The sequence below is a fragment of the Leptosomus discolor genome, chromosome 3 (genome assembly GCF_034619465.1).
Source record: "Leptosomus discolor isolate bLepDis1 chromosome 3, bLepDis1.hap2, whole genome shotgun sequence".
Lineage (NCBI taxonomy): Eukaryota > Metazoa > Chordata > Aves > Leptosomiformes > Leptosomidae > Leptosomus > Leptosomus discolor.
In genome coordinates, this window is record NC_141393.1 from 67,698,846 (window position 1) to 67,722,045 (window position 23,200).

At 41.2% G+C, this 23,200-nt stretch overlaps 1 protein-coding gene across 1 annotated transcript in view; it reads right to left on the reverse strand.

Annotated features, from left to right (window-relative positions):
- Positions 1-22,974, reverse strand: part of COP1 (COP1 E3 ubiquitin ligase) — a 133,220-nt gene extending 110,246 nt beyond the window's left edge. The window contains exons 1-6 of the mRNA XM_086462377.1: positions 22,634-22,974; positions 16,188-16,247; positions 14,573-14,670; positions 13,169-13,245; positions 10,691-10,810; positions 6,723-6,791 (exon numbers count right to left, since the gene is read on the reverse strand). Of these exons, the coding sequence (XP_086318503.1) occupies positions 6,723-6,791; positions 10,691-10,810; positions 13,169-13,245; positions 14,573-14,670; positions 16,188-16,247; positions 22,634-22,974 (765 nt within the window). The remainder of the gene's footprint in view (positions 1-6,722; positions 6,792-10,690; positions 10,811-13,168; positions 13,246-14,572; positions 14,671-16,187; positions 16,248-22,633) is intronic.
- Between the last annotated feature and the right edge of the window lie 226 nt (positions 22,975-23,200).

Here is a 23,200-nt window from a genome sequence, read left to right on the forward strand (position 1 = left end):
AATTTGAACCTACCATAAACTTACCCGATGGTAGCAAGTCTAAAAACTAGGCAAGTGTGTTTCATGCTTACTTTAGGAAAAGTCTTCTCATATCATCAAGCATCAAATGAGTCACTAATGCCCAAATTGAGACTTGTTTTGTAGGTTGGCTCAAGTGTTTGATGGTTTAGCTTTAATCTACCAAAGGCCTTCAATCAGTCTACATTCATTCCAATTAAACTTCAAAAAAGAGACTACTGATTTATAATTGCCAGCCATTGAGGGACATTTAAGGAAAGCTAAATGAATTATAGTCCTTGCAGTATATCCAGGTTTACAGGTCCTTAAGTTGATTTTCACTGTGTTGGGCACAGAAAGTAAGCCAAGGCCTGTCCCAATGACGGGCAGAATCACACCTGTCAAACTTCAGATTAAGTCAGCAAACACACTTAGAATGAACTCTGAAATGTATGCTGAAATAGAAGCACTACTATAAATTCTCAGACACAGATGCTTTCCCAGAACTGAAAAAGCCAATGTGGACAAGAAAAAGGCTTCAACTCAGCAGTTAAACATCATCATTTCAACTCCACTGAATGAACTACAATAAGAAGGTGGATAAAGTTCTGGTCACACATTACACAAAAACATGTACATACAAAAGAAAAAATGATGACCTCAAAATAGGTTTCTTATAATCTCTGGAAAACAGCTTTCAGACATTCAAGTCAAGAAGCTACCTCAGTAGGAAATGCAGGTTTTCATATCATTGTTTTTAGATAACCTTTCAGATCCAAACCCCTTTCACACCCACATGGCAGTCCCCTCCAAAACCCTCTGGTTTGAGTCTGAAGCTATCTTAGACATATACACAAAGAGTTCTTCAAAGACAACTCTGAGCCCTGGATTATGTGGATGAAGGGAAATACCCTCGTTAGAGCTGCTGAGAGCTAGAGACCCCCTGCCATACTGTTGAATTTCCACATAAGACTCTTGGGTGGAAATATTAATTTGAACTTACACAACATTAAACACCAGATCAAGGTCAGTTTGATTTCAATTGTCTATTTACTAACAAGTGTAGCTGGGCACAATGCTGAGTTTTCATCCTTGGGCTTCCTGTTTGTCCTGGACTGAGGGCCCCTCAGGAGGCAGTGACTTCATCCTTTGATTTGGAGACAACAAGCAGGCAGTCCTGACTGGATCTCCTGGTGTCAGTTCTAAGTGTTTGCAAAAAATTTAAAGCTCAGCAGAGCACCCCAGTGCTAGAGACAGCCAAGAAAAATGCATGAGGGAAGGACTCGTACACCCTTGACCAACTGTCTTTCCAGTTCTAGAAAAAGCACAAGCAATGAACAGCAGAAGTTATTTTCTACAGAAATACTGTGAAATCACCAACACTATTCCACCAAGTGACTTAAACAGGGCACCTGGATTCACACTTTTGAAAGCTCACAACTCACATTATGCTCACACACCCTTAGGGCTCCAATCCAAAAGCCTCATGAATTCAGCACAATAGCCACTGTAGATCAAGACAAACAGATGAGACTGTTACCAAAGGGAGCATTTTTTTTCCCCAGACATAGCCATTGCACCAACCAGGACAGGGTAAAAAGTATCATCTGTCCAGCTGAGGAGGATAAATCAGGTAGTGTCTGTGGATAATCCCTTCATTCTAACGCACAAACTTCATCTATCCAACATGATCTCTTCTTACTTCTTGTTCTTCCATCAACTACTGCTCTTAACTGGGGAAGAGCTAACAGAAAAGTTTGAGAACAACATCCTGGCTTGGTTGTTTAACACACAGAATTCCTAAGGGTAGGAGGAAAAAGATGGTTGGCTGATCAAAAATATATTTAATATCTTGACTTTTCCTCTGCCTTGTTTAAATCCTTTAGTTTGGGTTGCAGGAGTAATGCTTTGAATGCTGATAAGGTCTGATAGAGAAGTGTCACAAGAGAAAGATAACCAGGGCAGGGAACAAAGCTGTCTAAATATTAAAATTAACTGCCTTAGAGTTTAATACATCACGGTGCATGCTGCTTAGCTCCTAGTACCAGGTTGCCCCCTCTTTCTTTGGAAAGACCTCTCCACTGCAGTAAGGAGTCAGCTGTTATAGACTGATGTTTATACGATAATCTCTAGCTTGCTGCTCATACACTAGCTGTATCCTTGGCTTATTATCACCACAGTCAGAGCTCACGCCTCTCACTGAGTAGCTTAGAAATGCAAATAGATTTAAAATACCAGTTATTTAAGTGCAGTGGATAGGAAAAATATTACTATAGCTATAAATTCACCTCAGGAATCCAGGAATGTAATCAAGACTATATGACAACATAAGAGCATGACTGATTTCTAGTTCTGTCACCTCCTCTTGCTTACTCATTAGTTCATCCATGTGTGTATGCACAGAACAATAAGACTTGACAGATGAAGTGATTAACACAAGGTAATGACATCCCTGGAGAATTCATGCTTATAATTCCCTGCAATTATCCCACAATAACTAATAACTCCTCTTATTTTTAGTATTTAACATGCTCACAATATGGAATAAGTGAAGACAGCTGGATAGATACATGCATTTGAGGCTGAAAAGAATGACGATGATTCTGAAATGCTGAGCAGGCACTCAGGGCCACAAACCTGAGACATTTCAGGATTACTTCTGTGCCCCAGGATGTTTACCAGCTAAAAACACTGTGCATTAGCAGACTTGAAAGAGGTCTTGTTTGTTAGATATAAGAGACTTAATGTGACATTATTAGAAAGAAGCAGCCTATGAAACATAAAAATGAAGCTGCCAAGAGTAACATGAATGTATCTATTATCACCTGTATGCTCTAGAACCTGACTTGTGATACTGATCTTCAAGCTCAGTATTCTCCTTCAGTAAGCAATGGTGCTACTTCAGAGAAATAGCAAACACTCTCCATCAGGTAGCTGAGCTAACAATGTTTTAGGACAAATTATATATATGATATATATGGTGGTGTCTAACTTCATCTGGTAACATTCAAATCCTGACATGACAATTCTAAAGGCCTCTTTACAGTGATGAATATAAAACTGGGGAGAATTTTTTGTGTTAACTGATATCATCAGATCTCACAAAGTGTTCAAGGTAAAAGATGTGATCATTTAAAAGCAAACAAAATTAAACTTGCAAAAGTATTTATGCAACACAGCTAAGCTAACAGCATTAAAACTCTGGCATGAAAATATAAATTTTAAGAAGTCACACACTGTATTTGGTTTCCCTCAAAAACAGGAATTAAAAAAAAAAAAAAAGAAGTCAAGTATTTCATTATTAAACTTGACCTTCCAGACTCCTTGGATCCCTGACTTCAACAGAAGAGACCGCTGTATCAAAAAAAAAAAAAAAGATTGAGAGTGTGCATTCAATTAACTGTGCATACATATGGAAAGGAACACAGCCATGCTAAGTTTGCCCTAGAGACAACCAACTATTGTGGGTGATCAGTACATTTCCCTCGTTCCAAAACTATCTGTTATTTTGTTGAAAAAGTATTTTCAAGCTTTAGCCATTTGTTTTCAATCTTTTTCAAAGTAAGAATTTTTTTTCCTATTACAATTGCCAAGGATTTGGGGGTTTGCCACATTGTCATAGGTCAAAAAACCCAAAATACATAAACTTAAAAGAAAGAGGACTTGCTAATACCTTTGGTGTAAAAAAACATGCAGAAAATTTCAGCTTGAAAGACCAACATTTTGGGAAGTTACGAATACATCAAAACAGGATTTCTAATTGAAACTTCTGCAGCTACTGAACTCACATTTATCTTTAGAGAAATTATGAGAGGAAAAGAAAGAGGCATTTGTCAATACTTGACTACAGCAACATTCTGAATTTTTAGGTCAATAAAGATAGTTTTCTTCTAGATATAAACCCCCTCCAACAAGCTCAGAAGTCATCATTTCATGGAAGCAGGAGAAAAAACCCACAAAACTTATGAATGAAATAAGCAAGGAGGGTTTACAGGTGCTTAACTATATGCTCCAAACATGTTATGAAATATTATACAGGTACACTAACTCTAAGGCAGTATCTGTATTAACTAACAAAGTATCTAGTCACTACATAAGAACTTGAAGCATGTAGTGAACAAAACCTGTTAATAAAATCGTGCAATAAATAATATTCAGAGGAACTGAATAGTATAATTTATTATATATAATATTCAATAGGAAACAGATTTACCAGGTAATATTACATTCCTTGAAACATTTAAACCAAAAATAATTCAAAGTAAACTTTGAAGCTTTGATAACCTTCCTCTGGTTAACTGCATTATTAATATGACCACTTAACCTCCGCTTCTCAGCTTCCAAACTAGCATCTCAGGCTTTCTGCAGTCTGGATACATCTTCACCACTGGCATAACCCATGCCTTTTCTCAAATAGTAGCTCCTCTGTTATCCACTCAGAAAACTTCTTCCAGAAAGGAGTACTTGCCAGAAACTCCACCAGCTACAGGGCAGACCTTGGAACTTAACTAGAAAGGACACATCAACTGGCTTAATTTACTCTATGGGCACAGCTTGATTGCTGAAGACAGATTTTGGTATCTTTCTAAAACTATCTTACTGATTGGTCTGTATTTTCCATGCTTCTACCCACTGGTTCTCATCTTTCTTATCCTTATCAAGTGAAAAGAAAGACTCCTAGCAGCAAGTCTGCCAAGTCCTCATTTCCCTCAAAATAAATGGCAAGGCCAGACACTAACCACTTTGGCAAGGACAGAACCAATGGGCTGCACAGAAGTTTTTCAAGATGTGACAGTCTGCATTTCATGTTGAAATATAAAGGGGCATAAGAAACAACATCAGAGGAAGTCTTGGCAACAGAGGGAACATGTAAGTAGAGGATCTGAAATAAGCAATGTGTCCCAATAGGCTTCAGGATGTTCCCAAGGCTGTATTTGGAGGATCTCCAGCCAAAATTAGGTTTCATTAGCCTTAAAAGAGATGCTGTCCTTGTACATTATTACTAAAGCCAAGGGCATATCAAGATGAGATGGGAAAGGTTTCCTAGGTGCTGAAAATCAGTGGTGCAACACTGTGCTACAGTATGTTAAAAGCCAGAAACTATGCAATTTCCCTTCCCTTCATTCTTCCCACTCAGCACAGGCAAACTAAAGTAGGTATCAACATCCTCTCCTTCTGTGAGAGTTGTTCTAACTCAGTTTCAACTGGCCGAGTCATCACTGACTTTATGGTACTGCCTCAAACACCCTTGCACTTGAATCACCACAGGATTACACAAGGAAGAGCACCCTAGCTAACCTGTGCATGAGTTCTGAAGCATCTACTTCTCAATTCACCTCCTAAACAAAGGCAGCATTACCAGGAAACTTCCCCAATATCTTAGTGGTCCCTCAATCCTGATGGATAATGGCCACAGCCTGCATTAGTTCTGCAGTGAAGATGCATCAAGTTTCTGAAATCCTCTGCATAATACTAAATATTATGAGTACAAGAAAATGAAAGTAGATATTCTGAAGATTTGAGACGTGTTTGTAGACTAAGCCACCATAAGTTCTGCCAGCATTCAAATAATGATACCTCAATGCTTTTGAGCAATGCTTGTGTCTCTGCTGTTTAAGCCAAAAACAACAGTAATATGTATTTCTCCATTTCTTCCAACCTTGAAGGATCAAACAAAAAGTATGCTTCACATTAAAACAGAATCAGAAGTGGAAGCATGCCATTTTGTCTTTACCGATGTCTTTAGTACACTAAAGAATATCTTGGCTCTCACATTTTCCTTTGACATTCAGGTATCCTAATAAACAGTATTTCCATAATTTCTCATGGGATACTATGCCTAGCCTAGTAGGTCTCATGCTCCGCAAATGCAACTATCTTGGACTCAGTTTTCTCCTTTGGTTACTTCCTTTCCATTACCCTTGTTGGTTCTGGTCAGAAGGCCATGGATATTTGTTGATGGACAGACTCCAAACAACTTGCTTTGGGATGACTCCATAACTAGACCCTCAATCCATTCTGGGCAAGGCTTCTTACACCCATTGCCTTTACATGGTTCAAGTTTGACCTTACAGCCACACTGTTGGATCTTACATTCTTCACATCTTTCATCAGAAACCATGACCTTCAAGAAAACTTGTCCTTCTGCTGTTTTCATTTTTCTAAGTTTCTTGGCTATTTCTGATATTACTGTTTATGCATTGTGTGACAGTATAAATGGTAAGTCCCAAACCATGAAAGACTGCGTATGTGATTATGGAACCCTCCTGCATTCCTTGAGATGCTCATTTTGAGACAAATAAGGAAAGAGCACAGAATATCTGTTCTTTTTTGACCAACATTAGTCACGGCATTTGATACACTAAAAGAACAAATTTGATAGTGACAACAATTTCAGTCCTTCCCCATCTTTCAGTTTTCCCATTATCAAAAAAAAAAAAAATCTTGTTTCAAGAATCTGATGTAAATTTACAGCGAGGAATCTCTATCTTCCCACATGCTTTACCAGTGTGAGACAAAAAGGCAAGTGATTAAAAATTGAAGCTGTCACATGTAAAGAGATTAATTTTCCCTAAAAACCTATGCGCTCTCTCTGAGATTTCCCCAAACACGCCTTGCCTTTTTCTTTGCAGAAATAGTGTCAGGCTAACACATCACTTAAATAGAAATGAACTGCTAGAAAGCAGCAGACAACACCTCACCCACTGAAACACAAAGTAAGTTACCTCTCGTTTGTTTCTCCTGGCAACTTTGAGAAATTCCATAAGGATCTGCAATTGAGCAGCATGGGACTCCTGTAACACAGTAAATAAGGAAGTGTAAGTCTTCCATATACATTAAGAGAAACAACATTAATTTTATACACAGAAATCCACACTTAGCACAGAAACAGCTTTCATTTAGAGGTGAGGAAGTGAAAACAACTTAAGGCAGTTTTAAGAATGGTAGTTTTACTTTGCCTCACGGGTTTTAAGGTTTTGTTTGGCTCACAACAAGTTTTTACATGAAGGTAGAAATTGTTGTAACAGCTCGTTTGTGCATTACTGAAGACTTACTAATAAGTTGAAATGCTCTTCAGTTTTTTTGGCTACCGCATCTGAAATCGGTTTTGGAATACAGATTCCTCACAAACTCCTCTTCTACTCTTGATGATCATTAGCATCCACTTTGTGATTAACATACTAAAGCATGAAGTATTTACATAAAATACACCTCCCCCTAAATTAACATTTGTGTTTGTGTAAGGATATTACTGCTGAAGATTTCTCCAGAGTGGGAGACAACAAAGTCACTGATGAAATTAAAACACCCCTTTCCAATATTTCCATAACAGGTCATTTACCTAAACCATCAGCTTAGTATTTTCACCCAAATCAGCCAAAAACATGACAGGGCAAGATAAGAGAAGCAAAAGAGGAAAGAAAAATGAAACGTGTATTCCAGCATTATATAGCCCTAATTCTATCCCAACATTCTGAGACTTACTTTCACAACCTACCAAAATATTTATTATTAAAGAAACACAGAATCATAGAATAGTTTCGTTTGGAAGGGACCTTTAAAGGCCATCTAGTCCAACCCCCCTGCAGTGAGCAGGGACATCTTCAGCTGGATCAGGTTGCTCAGAACCCCATCCAACCTGACCTTGAACGTTTCCAGCGATGGGGCTTCCACCACCTCTCTGCGCAGCCTGTTTCACGACCCTCATTGTAATACATTTCTTCCTTCTATTTAGTCTAAATCTGCCTTCTTTTGGTTTGAAACCATTATTCCTTGGCCTACGGCAAAGAGGCCCTACTAAAAAAGATTGCCCCCATCTTTCTTACAGGCCCCCTTTAAGCACTGAAAGGCCACAGTAAGGTCTCCCTGGAGCCTTCTCTTGTCCAGGCTGAACAACCCTATCTCTCTCAGCCTGTCCTCAGAGGAGAGGTGCTCCAGCTCCCCATCAAATCTGTGGCCTCCTCTGGACTTGCTCAAGCAGGTCCATGTCCTTCTTGTACTGAGGACTCCAGAGCTGGACACAGCACTCCAGGTGGGGTCTCACTAGAGCAGAGTAGAGGGACAGAATCACCTCCCTTGACCTGCTGGCCACACTTCTCTTAGAAACATAGAATCATTAAGGTTGGAATGGACCTCTAAGATCAGCAAGTCCAATCATCAACCCAACACCACCATGCCACTAAACCACGTCCCAAAGCACAACATCTATGCATTTTTTGAACACCGCCAGGGACGGTGACTCCATCATCTCCCTGGGCAGCCTGTTTTAATGTTTGACCACCAGTAAAGAAATTTTTCCTAGTGTCCAACCTAAACCTCCCCTGGTGCAACTTGAGGCCATTTCCTCTCATTCTATCACTAGATACTTGGGAGACCAACACCTGCCTCACTATAACCTCCTTTCAGGCAGTTGTAGAGAGTGATAAGGTCTCCCTTCAGCCTCCTTTTCTCCGGACTAAACAACCCCTGTTCCCTCAGCCTCTCCTCATAAGACTTGTTCTCTCTTTTGATGCAGCCCAGGATACTGTTGGCCTTCTAGGCTGCGAGCGCACATTGCTGGCTCATGTACAGCTTTTTGTCCACCAGTAGCACCACATCCTCCTCAGCAGGACTGTTCTCAATCCCTTCATTCCCCAGCCTATACTGATACCAGGGCTTCCTCTGACCGAGGTGCAGTACCTTGCACTCAGCCTTCTTGAACCTCGTAAGGCTCACGTGGGCCCACTTCTCAAGCTTGTCCATGTCCCTCTGGATGGCATCCTGTCCCTCAGGTGTGTCAGCTGTACCACTCAGCTTGGTGTCATCTACAAACCTGCCAAGGGTACACTCAATCCCACTGTCTGTGTCACTGATGAAGAGATTAACAGCACTGGTCCCAGTATGGACCCCTTAGGGACACCACTTGTCACTGATCTCCATCAGGACATAGAGCTGTTAACCGCTACCCTCTAGATGAGACCATCCAACCAATTCCTCATCCACCAAACAGTCCAGCCATCAAACCCATATCTCTCCAATTTACAGAGAAGGATGTTGTGGGGGAATGTGTCAAAGGCCTTACAAAAGTGCAGACAGGTGACACCTGTAGCTCCTCCTTGGTCCACTGATGTGGTCCCTCCACCACAAAAGGCCACTATGTTGGTCAGGCAGGACTTGCCCTTGGTGAAGCCATGCTGGTGGTTTCGTATCACCTCTCCATCCTCTGCATGCCTCAGCACAGCTTCTAGGAGGACCTGTTCTGTGATCTTCCCTGGCACAGAGGTGAGGCTGACAGCTTGGTAGTTTCCAGTGTTCTTTCTGGCCTTTTTAAAAATGGGTGAAATGGTTTCCCTTTTTCTAGTCACCGGGGACTTCACCTAATTGCCTGACTTTTCATATATCATAGAGAGTAGTTTGGCAACTACATCAGCCAAGGATGTAGTTAAAGGACTGTGAACATACACTCAAAGAAGATCAAGATATAGGAGCATACAGAATCCATTAAAGGCAGATGGGACAGGACACCTAAATAGATTAGGATGCAAGACTACTGCTTTTCTGAGATTATTTTCTGCCTCCCCACCCCTGTGACTATAACAAGAGTGAAGCAAGTAAAACTAGAAAGGAAAAATGTTTTTAAATTGGTCTTGAAGTGTCAGGCACATTTTTTAAGGCTTAGAATCCTTAAAAGATATTCCTGCTCAGAAACACCTATACACTCAGTCCTGGGCCTTCTTTGTTTCAGATTTGTCATGAATTACACAAAAATGCTTGAGAAAAAAAGATATTTTACTCAGAATTTTGAAACCGTACTCCCACCATATCCTCACTGAACCACAATAAAAAAAAAGTTACATACAAGTCCCCATGCAATAAGGTAACATACTTTCCTTCCATCAGAACTACAGTTTGTGTAAATATTGATTCTGCAAGAATAAGATAAGCCATTCCCAAAACAACTTTTCCTCACCTGTTTTAAAGTACCATCAAAATCCACTCTCCTACCCAAAGTTCACTAGGACAAATTTTGTAATCCAGTTTAATTTAGAAGGCCTGGCTCTCATAACTGGAAAACGGTCACTCGAGACTAACAGCATGGAATGAATAAATACAAGCTAACTATCCCAAATCAAACACATTTCAGTTATAGGAACAGCTTACTTCATATTGTATGAAACTTCAAACCAGCCTCATAAACAAGACATCTGAACTTCTCTTTCAGGCATTAAATACTAAAAAAAAAATTTCAGAGAGGTCAGGCATGCAGGTTCTATCAGTTCCAGTAGAAACTAAGTGGTGTGATCTCTCTCACATATTCCTTGAGCTTATTCCTTAACCTATATTTTGGACTTCTTCATACTTATTACTAAGAAAGATGGGATATTTATTTGTCCAACAGTCGATTAGCAAACATCTTCATATACATTTCTCTGTTCTCCTAGTTACTTTCTCTTATACTTTTCCATTTTCCCTGCTTGTTTATACAGCCCTGCCGGCAGCAACACTATAAGCATATTATGGGCATCACAGTTGAAATGTTAGCTTGCTACAAAGGTCAGTGAGATGACCAACTTTTCAACACCGAAATGCAAAAAAAATTCTGAGCAATTAATTTTCCAATAGAAACTTACGTTAAGAGGATAAGAGCATGAAAAGAAAAAACTGTTAACTAGACAATAGTGTTCATTTAAATAAGACAAGAGAAACTTCTTACTGCTTCCAACTGCTTCTTCTTTTGCACCAGCAGCTCCAGCATCAGGTTGACATTGGCCAAGTCAAGATTGTCCTGATCAGTTCCCAACAAATCCTGAATTATCTGCCACCTATGGCCATTCTAGAAAGAGAACAAGAGGTGTTCGAGAGACAGCAAGTTCAAGCCATCCAGGGCTATATCTAGCAACAGATATTAAAAGCAACAATGCAATATTTCAGCCCTTTTGTAAAATTTCAAAACAATTTTGAGGAATGAAAATTCCCAATTCTCCCACATGTATAGGATATAGCTCTTCTGTCCTACCATGTAACTGCTTATCTTATTTGGAAGATATTTGCACTTTACGACAGCAGAGCTTCTGCTGCCAGGAAGAGATTATTTCACAACCACAATTTTATCTGATCTGTGCCCTAGTTTCTGAAAACTTGTTTCTATGGGGAAAAAGAAAAAAAGAGTTCAAAGCTTAGTCAGATTACATCTTCTGAAATACTGTTAAGTGGCAATACATTTTAATTTTTTTTAACCAAGTAATAGGTAAAGCCCTCATGCTAAATTCAAATGGAAGAAGGTAGTATCAGCTTATTTTTTCTATTCTCACCTCTCACACTACTCCTCTTAAGAGTATTTTCATGGGAAATGTGAGAGGAGGGAAGAAGATGGAGCTCATCAGGGTGATCTTCTCATTCAACTTGTTAAAGCTGAGAAGGACTCCTCAGAGAGCCAGCATATTACCATGCAGCACATTCTTCCCTACAGGCTATTTGCTCTTCTTGTCAGCAAAAAGTAAAAAACAAAAAAGGGTCTTTTAGCACAGGAAAACCTGAATAATAGGTTGATGTTGATATAGCCCTACATCAAAACCTCAGAAACCAACATGAGCAGCTGAAAGGTCTTTAGGCCTTCTAAGAAACAAAGCTAGATTAAAAAATCCTGCCCTATAAAAGCTATGACACCAGATCAAGATGTTTAAATTTGCAAGAACTAGAAATGCTATCCAGTCTAAAGCAGACATTTTCTCAGAGGTTGTAGCCTATTTGTATTGACTAGATCAAGAATAATAAAATACGTAAAAATAAAATACGTATCATCCATATAGAACACAACTTTTTACACAACTCCCAACAGAACCCGTGGAAAGCACACAGGTGAAAACTCAATTCTGATCTGCAACAACTGGAAAAAAATACAATTTTAAGCAAGTCATCAAGATTTGAGGCAAACTTTAATATACTAATGTACTAGTTGAATGTACTACTGCTAATGCCTTAACATGATTTCTTAATGAGACAAATCCATGACCAAGAAATGGTGCATTTGCTGCAACATGTCTTGAATGACTTAATACCAAAAGTAACCAAGAGAAGAACAGGCACATTACAGAGCTGGTACAACAGCAAGGTTTCTGCTTTTAGAGATGTCCGTACTTTTTATTTGCTGCCAAAACAGATACAACAGTCATGTTAGATTTCCACTTACTGCTATTTACCTAACATAGATGCATCTACAGGCACAGTTTCTAAATGTGCTCTATGAGAAAGAATAGAACCAATTTCCAAGAAGTTACTGTACATGCTTTCAGGTCAATTGTGTGCACTTTAAACCAGATACGGTTTATGCATATTTTATATTGAATATAAAAATGTATCTTGAATAAACCAATGAATCCTTAAAGCGTGCTCTTTCCTAAAGCATACAACTGCTGAAAGCATTGGTTTCTGTAATGCAGCCCCTGAATTAGTAACACTTCAATAGAGGGGTTTTTAACTGAAAAAAACCCAGAATGCTCCATGATTTTTAGTATTACTTTGCAACCTTTATTACAGAAGCCAAGGAAGACAGACATAGCAAGACAGATACACAAGTTTCCTGGTTACTGTCATATATTCTTTTTGATTTTAATGTACAAGTGCATCCACTGCTGCTGTACAGGGGTCTTCATGACCTGAGAACACAGATCATGCTCTGATTCTGTGACATGAAGCAAGTCCAGAAGACACCCAGGCAGTTTTATCTGGGATTGGAGCCAGAACACACATACTCCAAATGCATCCTTCTCCCTCTTGTGGTTGGTGTTAGCTTTCCACCAATTTTCCTGTGGAGCAGCTTCTTGCACATGATCAGACAAGCCCATGGCACTTCTGTCATCCATTACTCTCACTGCAGCTGTAATTTCCAACACTGAATGAAAATTATTAAACAAGTGTGCTTCCATGGGTGGTTTCTTAAGTTATACTCAATACATCATATGACACTTATCTGTGCTAACACAGCTTGCCTCTACTCATGTAATGCTGGCAGGAATAAAAAGAGTTGACAAGGTTGAAGGGATCTAGTGTCACTGATATTGGTATTATTCCCTCATAAAGTAAGTTAAAGCATCAGCTCAACAGTATAATTTCTTCTAAATTAAGCCACATAATGACACAATTGCTGTACAAAACTATTAAATAAATATAAAGTAAGAAAGTTGGAACATACGGTGCTACTCACTGAATGGTCCAGTTTGAGTCTTTTCTCCTCCGATCTTTGCTTCTGTTTAAGAATAAGTTCATTGACTGAAAAACATAAATAAGATGTCAGAGAATAGATGGATTTAAAGTTCACAAAACAAGCATGAGCGCTTTTACCTCAGTGTTTTTACTTCAGTTACTAATTCCACAATAAGTTTATTAGTAATTAAAACAATAGATGTCTCCAATTTTTTCCTCACCAATTTATTCCTTGATTTTTTTTGTAAAGTATATAAAGATTATTAAAAAAAAAATCATCAAATCCAAAGCCTACATATTTCCCAAACTGCTTCAGTTCCTTTTTCTAAGCACTCAAGGTTTCTTGACAAAGTTTTTCAACTCCAAGGCAGAAGTATATCACAGAAGAGTATGATTTACTACAGGCCAAAAACAAGCACAGCTGAATAGAACAACTTTTTCCTTTAATCACTATATGCATTTTTAAAGATGTATTTTTGCTACAATTTCACACCAATTTAGTGAATGGTGCAATGAGATAAACATAACCTCAACCCTTTGCACACACATATAGAAGCTCTCGCCACTCCAACAGAGACCTCAAACCCCTGAACACAGGTGTACAGAAGCAATGCTCTTTGGCCTAACACATCCTTCAGAACCTGCCTCAGCACCACCTTCGGCACCAATGTGCCTGGGTCTAAATCAGAATGCCTGTTTCTGAAGCATTCCTTGGCTACTGTGGCTTTTGATCTATTTACTATTAAATGGGCATCCCAGCACATGAAATCAAGATTTGATTTAATTTTAATATTTCAACCTGCAATGTGTTTCCTTTGATCTTTTTCTCCCCATAACTAAGTTTTAAACTCTGTTTCCAATTAGGAACATTTTCCCTCCTCCGTTTAAGCAATCAATTGGGACTGCATATAGCTATGTTAGAATATTTTTTCCTGTATCCAATTTACACATACGCACATCACACGGACCTCACTAGAGTAGCCACAATAGTACAATATCCAATTCAGCCTCCCCCCCTTAGTGTCCATGCTTTGTAAACAGGGCATGTTCTTGATTATTAGACACACATCGCTGCAAGAAAACTGAAGGAAATAGAGATTCAAATCTCTAACCATCAGAAAAAAGTCTTCATTCTGCTTTTCTTAGTATGCAAATAGCAAGTCAGTCTCACTACTGTAACTCAGCACACAGAACTGCTGGAGGCAGTGGCGTATCTACAATTTATACTACTCACCACTTTTTTTTTAAAAATAAAAACTACAGCTGGCCAAAGGGCTGATGCTTAGATTTTATTTTCAATATCCAGAAGCTGGTTATTCATAGGACAAATTTACAAGTGCCCACCTTCCTTAACAACCAGTACGTCTGTCATGCAAGTAAGCCTAGAGCTCACCTAAGAAGTTGGGATAAAGATGATCTATGTTGTCCACAACATAGTTGCATTTGGGACATCTGTTATTGTCCTCCAAGCTCTGGTGAATACATTTATAGCTGTTTAAAGACATAAAAAAGAAGAAACAAAACAAGTGAGCAAACATGAAGGAACAAAACATAAGCACGAGGTAAATAATATCAACCTTAGATAACATGTACTCTGGATTGCCAGTTAACAGCTGTATTGCCAAGATCCTGCAGTGGAGTCAAAATATTCCAATATTAACTCAGAGCGTGCTACAGCAGAAAGACATCAAAGTTTCTTGGCAAGGATTACCAAAGGTATGTAAAATACTTCACTCATTTCCCTGAGGATTGTGGCAATGTGGGTACTTCAGCCACACTCCCATCTCAAATTCATGCCCCACTTTCACAGGTAGAGCTAAGAGGCTGCATATATTCAGAAGCAACTCTTCTAGATTTGCCAAACACTTAGCAAGTGACACTAAAAGCTATTACGTATTTTGGTTAATTGAGCAAACACCTTCACTAACTTCCCACATTTCACCCCTGCCCCGAGCTGTTGTTCTCGCCAGAAGTGACTTCAGAGGTGCTCTCTGTTGAGCTGACAGCTATCTGAGGGACACAGTATCTACAAGATGCACTTCAGCATCAGGTTCAAGTATCTCAATAAGAACCTAGCTTGATGTCAACTGCTGGTAGAGACATCATGCAACAACATTGCTCTGTTCTTTCTAAATAAAGATATTTGAATGCTTCTTGTCTCGGACTTCTAAAAAAGATACACATCACAAGGGTAAAGTGTTACCACAGAGGGCACAAAATCCACTGTTATCTTACCTGTTGCAGGTCAAAACATTTCTGAAAGTTAACTGAATCTGCTGCTTGAAATAGTGCTTTATGCTACTAAAATATTACTTCTTGTAAAAGGTAGACAATTTATTTCTACAGTTTTCCAGTGTCTGTTAACTAATGTACACAGGACATTAAAACATCATGGGTCAACATATATTCCATTCCCTAATTGATATCAGGAGCAGCAGATAGTTGCACACCTGCCTCTAGAGGGTCCTTGTACTTCATGAAACATTTGCTGCTCATAACAGCCAGAGATAACACACTGGATAAGTGTACCTTTGGCCAGTCCGATACAACAGAAACAAGCCTGAAGCATATCCTCTCAAAAAGTTCAAGAAAACTGCAACAGACAACATACAATCCACCTCTCCTTGCACTTGTGCAAGACCCATGTGCAGTTTGGACCTTGCAACACCAACACTCACCCCCATGATCTCTATAGTGGTGGGACCAATAGAGATCAGCTGACAAACTGTTCTGACTCTGGGCACTGGATGGTACCAACAGCTTATGACAATTTTATTTCTTTACAGAGGAAATTCGGTGGCACAACATTTTTTTGTTTTAAAGAGTAAGAAGACTTTTTTAATCTAACTGGTACCCATCTTTAAAAATTTTATTTCAACCTCCTTCAGTGCAGGGACACTAGACAGAAAAGTAACAAAAAGTCAGAAGGAAAGGGATTCACGGCCGTGTCAGTCCACACATGCTGTAAGACATGGACATTTTGTGCAATTAAAAAAAAAAAATCTTACCAGAAGCTGTGTCCACATTTTGTCATGTAGGCTTCTTCAATCATATCAAAACAGATGGGGCTGAAAACAAAACAAAAACCAAAAGTCATAAAAGATGTTTTTTTATGTTTAAAAATGAAGAAAAGTATTATTAATTCAAAGCAGCCACCTAATCACACTTAGGTAATATTTTCTAGTTGTAAAATGAAAGAGGACACACAAGTGCAACAGCAATCAGGCAGTATAAAGATCAAAAGGGCAACCAACAGTTCTTTGAACTCAGAATGATACTGCAGGTTTTTTTACAATTAGAAACCAGGTAAGCATTCACTCTTGAAGCTTTCAACAGTTGCAAACCACCTGAACAAAGCCAGAGCACCTTCAACAAGCAAAGCTGAAGAAAAACCTCCTAACCTTCTGTACTAGGTCTCAAACCCCTGCTTTTCACACGAACAGACATAAGGTATTTATAAATGACACCATATTTATTTTAGCCAATAGCTATCTATAATTTTAAAAAAATTATGCAAAGAGGCAGAACAGAACAGAAATAGTAATGATGTCATGAGAACGAGAACTAGTAAGTGGGAAGAGAAGGTGCCAATGAGTGAGTGTGCCTGCAGAGCACTGCCAGGCAGCAGACAGGGCTGAGGCTGCTGAAGAGCATGACGAAGCCACAGCGCAACCAAAAGAGGGAACAGAGTCAAGCACCGTGTTACAAAGTCAATGGAGAAGATGGGAAAGGTAGAATATGGGACTGTTCATAAGGAAGACAGAGGAATGCAAATGGAAACAAAGGCTTTATTTTTTTCCAAGACTAGATAGTGACCAAAGCACAGCCAGCTCTCTGGGAGGGATCACATGAGCCAAGCAAGGAAAAGAAGAAGGATGTGCAAGCAAGTAGTGCTTCTCAGGAACCTGAGCAAGACAAGAGAGACATGAATTCAGTGAGATGGGTAGTAGAAGAAATCTATCTCATTATCAAGTGGCTGTGACATGTTTGAAAGGAAAATGAAACACAAATGAAAGCAGAGGAGGGCTGCATCTTACTTCCAGTGACTCCTGCAGCTGCTAACCCTGACAGCTGGTAAGATATGCTGTCACATACATACTCATCTTCAGGTCTTGGCCAGCTATCCAGTGAGATGCTGTGGACAGCAACGTCACAATTCTGCACGTAACACATTGTATCAGCTGCGTCACAAGCTTCACCTTGCTTTCAAGCCCTTATAGACATCCAAATGCTCTCCTCTCACTCCCACAAGTCCACATCAATCTCAGTTCAGAGAGGTTTTCACCAGCATTTGTGTTCTTCAGAAACAGCCTCCTCCCACCTTCTGTCAACAAGGCAGTTCCCACAGAATGAGCTGTTAATAAACTGTTAACAACTTCTGAAAAGCACAAATCCTTCTGAATCCAAGAGCAAAAACCCAGATCAGACTGAAATAAGCAATGCTTGTTAGTAATCCATGGAAGTAATTTCTCCTTCCTGTCATCCATTTTAGAGGATACAAACATTTGTCACCCCATTAGGCATTTAAAAATAGGAAGGAGGAAACACCTCAAATACTTGTTTTAAAGCCCATAGAGGGGAAGCTGCAGCCCCTGCCAATGCAACTCCCCTCTGAATCACAGAACTGGAAAACACGGATGCCTTGAAACGTTTGTCCAACCTAACATACAAAGCAGGTTGTCTTAAATATTGCACCAAATAGTCGTCTGTATAAACACAACAGAAAGGCAAACAAATGAAACCAGAATGCTACTCTCTGAACCAACTGAGCCACCTCAAAAGAAGCCTCAAAAATAATTAACATGCACCTGTTCCTCTTCCACTCTGACAGACCCTTTTCTGCACATCATCCGTCTTGAGCAGCACCAATTTCAGGAGCTCAAGTCACTGTTTCTGAGTGAGAAGTTACTGAGTTTCAAGGCACTTTTAGTCAAAATAAATTATGACCAAACTCAGCCAACAAGGGTGGATTAATAAGAGGAGAATTAGGCATCTTTGTGTTCTATTAATTGGCCTTTAAAAGAGAAAGTCAAAGACTCACAGTTATATGAGTGTCTGAGGCTGGTTTTCCCCCACTGGTGATGAATAGCTTAACTTCTTCACCTTCATCTAGTCATGCTATGTAACACTGTCCCACTCTCTGTAGCATGCTAGAAACTGCTATTCCCCAGAGGGCCAGATGTGTTCTTTCCAGCACACTCCTAATGCCCTGCCTCCCAAAAGTGCAGCAATCAACAAGGCTGTAATAGCTCCTCTGTCTGCAATAGGACATCACATATTAGAACTAAAATAGAAAAATTACCTCCTAACACAACAGTCATCCAAGACCACTGTTCCCAAACTGACTCTTCTTCATATCAGTTTGACTGGAGAAGTGACAGAGCCAAAATAGTTGAGAAAAAGCAATGAGAGCCCACAAATGTAGCCATTCAGTGCCAGGGTCATCCTTAACAGTGCCTGAAGTTTCCATTAAGAACTGTCTCCCTCGAAATGCTCAGTGATTTACAAGTGGAAACAAGATTGATGTCTTTTAATACTTACCGAAGCCAAGCTGGCTGTAACACACAAAAGTTGCTATGCACCAGTTGTTTTGAGTTAATCTAACCCAGAAGGAAGGTTAAGAAAGTAGTGGAGCGATGGAGACTTAAGACATACTACAGCTCGTAATATGCACCAAAATTGAGAAGCACAGGTACAGTGAAATCAAGGCCTCTCTGCATGAGATAGCTCTTATTCTCTATCAGTCTTAAGCAGCAGAATAAGGTAAAAAGGATGCAAATTACTTCAGCAAGCAAAAAAATGTCACTGATCTTTACCAGATACAAATGGCCTTATTTACTAAACAATTTTTTATCCAGCACTGCAAAGGCTTACCATTCTTCCTCTATGGGGTAGACCTAACATTTTTTAAATCATTTTAGCCAAGTTCATGCCAGTAAGTCTTGCCAGCACCTCTCAAGAGCACTACTTGTCACCCTGCTGCTACCCAAACATCTGGCTGAAGTAGTGACTATAAAATTCAAACACATTTCAAATTTCCTTCTATTCTGCAGCAAACAAGACCCATTACAGTTTCTCCCTCCTAACCTGCTCCTCTGCTTCCCTTTGGTCTAAGCAGTGAGCACGACTTGCTGCAGGCTCTGTCCTTCATGCAGAAGGTGGTCAGGTTAAAGATCACTGCCATTACTACCTACTCTATTGTTATACTGGAGCTTCATACTGACTACAAAATCATCATTGTACATGGTATGTAAACAGCTCACTGTGTTTTTAGTTTGTGACCTCCAGAGTCAATCTGCAGCATTCTTTACTAAAGAGGTTTGCCAGATCACAAACATGAGAACAACTATACTCGGCCCATGCCTGGCATTAAGAGGTAACCACCCAAGAAAACCATGGGTTTTAAAAACCCATGAACCTCCAAGTCCACCTTTAAACGTGGCACACAGCCCCTCCCCCACCCGAGTTTGCTGGTTGTACCTCTCCAGGTCAGTACGCAACATCCTCTCTTCCATACCTTCTTGTTTACACCAGAGCTCAGAAACAAGCACTGGTATGAAGCAGCCACTGCAGAGACAGACTACAGCAAGATCCCCTCCATCCAGGGAGCAAAGCAGACAGTAACTTGTTTTAAAGAGGTTTAGTCAACCACTAATTGGGAGGGCTAATATAAGGCCTGGGAAAACTGTAAGCAATTACACTGCTGGACAGGAGAAAATCCTCTGATTAGAGGACTCCCTCTCAGGGAACTGCTTATCCTCCAGGCAACTGGTAAGAGGCCTGGCTGCAAGAGCAGCACAAACTCTACCTTTACATTCTACATCCCGCACTAAGAGAAACAAAAAGTTGCCCTTTAGTAACATTGTCCAGTAAGTCAGGCCTATTTGCTTCCCTGACTAGAGTTACACATTTCCAGGCAGAAGCCGATACATAGCACAAACGGTCCACACTTGCAAACTCCTGAGTGTACACTTGCTAAACATTTCACAACCCAGACCAGCAACATATGCCAACGTTTACACTAAAGTCTAGGCCTCACATTGCTGAGACAGCACTTTCAGAAAACAGGCAGGGAGGTTGGACACATTAACACTACTTCCACGTGCACCTTGATGTTTGAAACTCACCCAAACTCCTTCACTCTTTCCCACCTTCAGTCTGATACAGGCAGTATCTACCACTGAGTTTACAGCTGCAGCTAACAGCAACTCACAGACCGTGTTCACAAAAGTTTCCAGATGTTCCCTGCAGCTGGCGGCATCTTGAAAGTGTCCTTACAGAAAAAAAATGGCATGTGGAAAACTTCTGCTTCTCACACTGAGGTAACCAAAGCTTGTTCAAATCAATTATTTAAACCTAAACCTGCACACACACTCACCCGTCTTCTTGGACATTGCTCAAAATTCCAGAGTTGCCCAGTTGAGTCTATTTTTGTACTGGATAACTGTATCACTAACTCAAAAAGGAGTACTATAATTTGAAGCTAGTGTTAATAAGAACAAGCCCTACAGCCCACAGAAAAACACAGCAGTGAAGAACACAGGTAAGTTAACTATAATCATTGTCTGCTCTTAGAGCTTCTGACCTGCACTTCCATATGCCCAACGCGGCTCTTGCAAACACCAAGAAAAGGCATTTTGCCCTCATTACTACTCAGTTGATTTTTTTTTTCCTCTCACTTGTTCAGCCAGCAGCACTCAATGAGGAGAAAACAGCTAATTATATGTACTCCTTGAAGCATGCACAGTACCTACCTGCAGAAAATAAAAAGAATCAAGGAACTCAGCTTTTTGAACCATCTTAAAATACTTCAGCTAGCCTACAAACTTGTTATGGGTGCAATTTCCCTTCACACATCCTCATTTCTACAACAGACAACAAAATGGGAAATGATAGCTGACTAGAAAGGGATGGGGAGACGGCCGCAGACCACTACTGCCAGAGTATAACTGTAGAGGGAACAGAGGGGCACAACCGAGTTATCCCCCGTGACCAACAGCAGTGCAGTCACCACCCACGCCAACAAGTATCCTTAAATCTACCTAACATGGCCTAGCCTTCAGCCAGAGCAGGATATTGGCTGATTACAGCTGTGCTCTCATCCCAACTCTGCTACTGTGCAAATGACTACTTACAGTAATGAGCAGTAATTTTTTGTTATTAGTAGTAAGAAGTAGTTACTGTTTTTTCTGCCACTAACTTTTTAGCAGCTTCAGGTTCTCCCTTCAGTAGCAAGCGTATTTCCTATCTACTCTGCTACACAGTTTACAAAGCTGTAAAATCAAGTCTACAGGGTTTTAAGACAATGCCTGTCCTGTGGAGATGCCAAACATCCAACCCTCACCTGTAAGTCAGGGTTGTCAGGCAAAGTCATCTCGGAAGCTGGGCCCCATTTCTCTTCCTTTTTTCTTTTTTTTTTTTTACTATTTTTTTCCAATACATGACTTTCCTACAACTTCATCTTCTTTCCAGTATCTTCTCACTGCCTCTCTCAGATGTGAACGCTTACATCTACTTTCTGTTCTCACATTTCAGTACATCCAACCAGCTATAAAAATCAAACCTATTCATTAAGTTAGGAGGTTTGAAACTCATTAGCAATGAGGTCTCTTTAAAAAAATCTAAATTACCAACAGTTCTCAAATCACACATCACAGTGGGCCTTGGTCTACCCTTTTGCTGAAAGTGTATTCCCAGCTTTGGCTGAACATTAGAAAGACAGCATCTGAACGGCTTCAAGAAAAATCTTTATCCCATCACTGCCACAATTTCCCACTCATCTGGTTTTAGGTGCCAGACTGACACAAACTTTATTGCTATGTCAAACTAGTCAACCTTTCCGAGCAAAGGCGGCAAACGCACAACAGCCTTGCTGGATCTGTCAACCACCACAAGACCCCTTGGATCCCCATCTGCAGGAGCACAACATCCTCTGCTGGCTCCTCTTCCAGAGGTCAGAGTGGGGCAGCGCAAGGTCTCTGGATGGGTCATCTCACCCACCGGAGGCCAGAGCCTCTCTGGCCCCTGCTGAGGCTACGCTGCCCAGGAAAACAGGGCATTTGTTTGTGATGTCAACACGCTATGAGGAAACACCTCGGACTGCAGGTCCTTTCTGGTAAGTTGGGCTGCTCCAGAGCGTACACAAGGAGGAACCTGCTGGGAATAACCTGATTCTGCGTAAAAACAGAGAGAGAGAAAGTAATGTTGCTACACAGGGCCAAAAATCAAACAGATAGCCACAAATAGAGGAAAAAATCCCCAAAGCCATAATCCCTCGAGGGCAGTTAGACACACGAACGCCTCTTCCCCCTCAGAGAGCCCCCGAGGTGCCGCTGCCGGCTGCTCCGTCCTCCCGCCGGTATTTTACGCACACCGGGCTTCCCGCCGGCATGGCGGCGGCCCGGCGGCCCTCTGAGGAGTAGCGGGTGCCGTTATCGCGATATATCACACTCACCAGACGAAGTCGTTGCTCTTGTCCTCGTAGGAGTTGATGAGCCCGTTGCAGAGCGGGGTGAGCAGCGGCCTCTTCCTGCTGCCGCCGCCCGCGCCGCTACCGCCGCCTCCCGCGGAGGAGCCGCCGCCGCCGCCGGGCCGCGCCGCCGCCGCCAGCCGGGCCAGCCCCGCGCCCGAGCCCGACACGGCGGCCGCCACCAGCACAGGCCGCGCCGCCGCGCTGCCCGAGGAGGACGAGCCCGGCGCCATGGCAGCCGAAGAGGAGGAGGAGGAGGAAGAGGAGGAGGCCGGGGTGGCGGCGGGCGGCGCGGCGGGGTGCGGCGGCGGGCGGCTGCCCGACATGCCGAGGCCGGGCCGGTGCGGGCGGAGCGGGGCCGACGGCGGAGCGGCCTCAGCGCATCCCCGCGCGCGCGGCGCCGCGGGAACAATAAAGTTCGTTCAAAAAAAAAAAAAAAAAAAACAGGCAAAAAAACCACACGCCCGCCCGCGCGTCCCCAGCCCGGCGCTTGTTCAAGCTTTATTGACAGGCGGACAGCCAGCCGCGCATGCGCGGCCCGGGGCGGGGCCG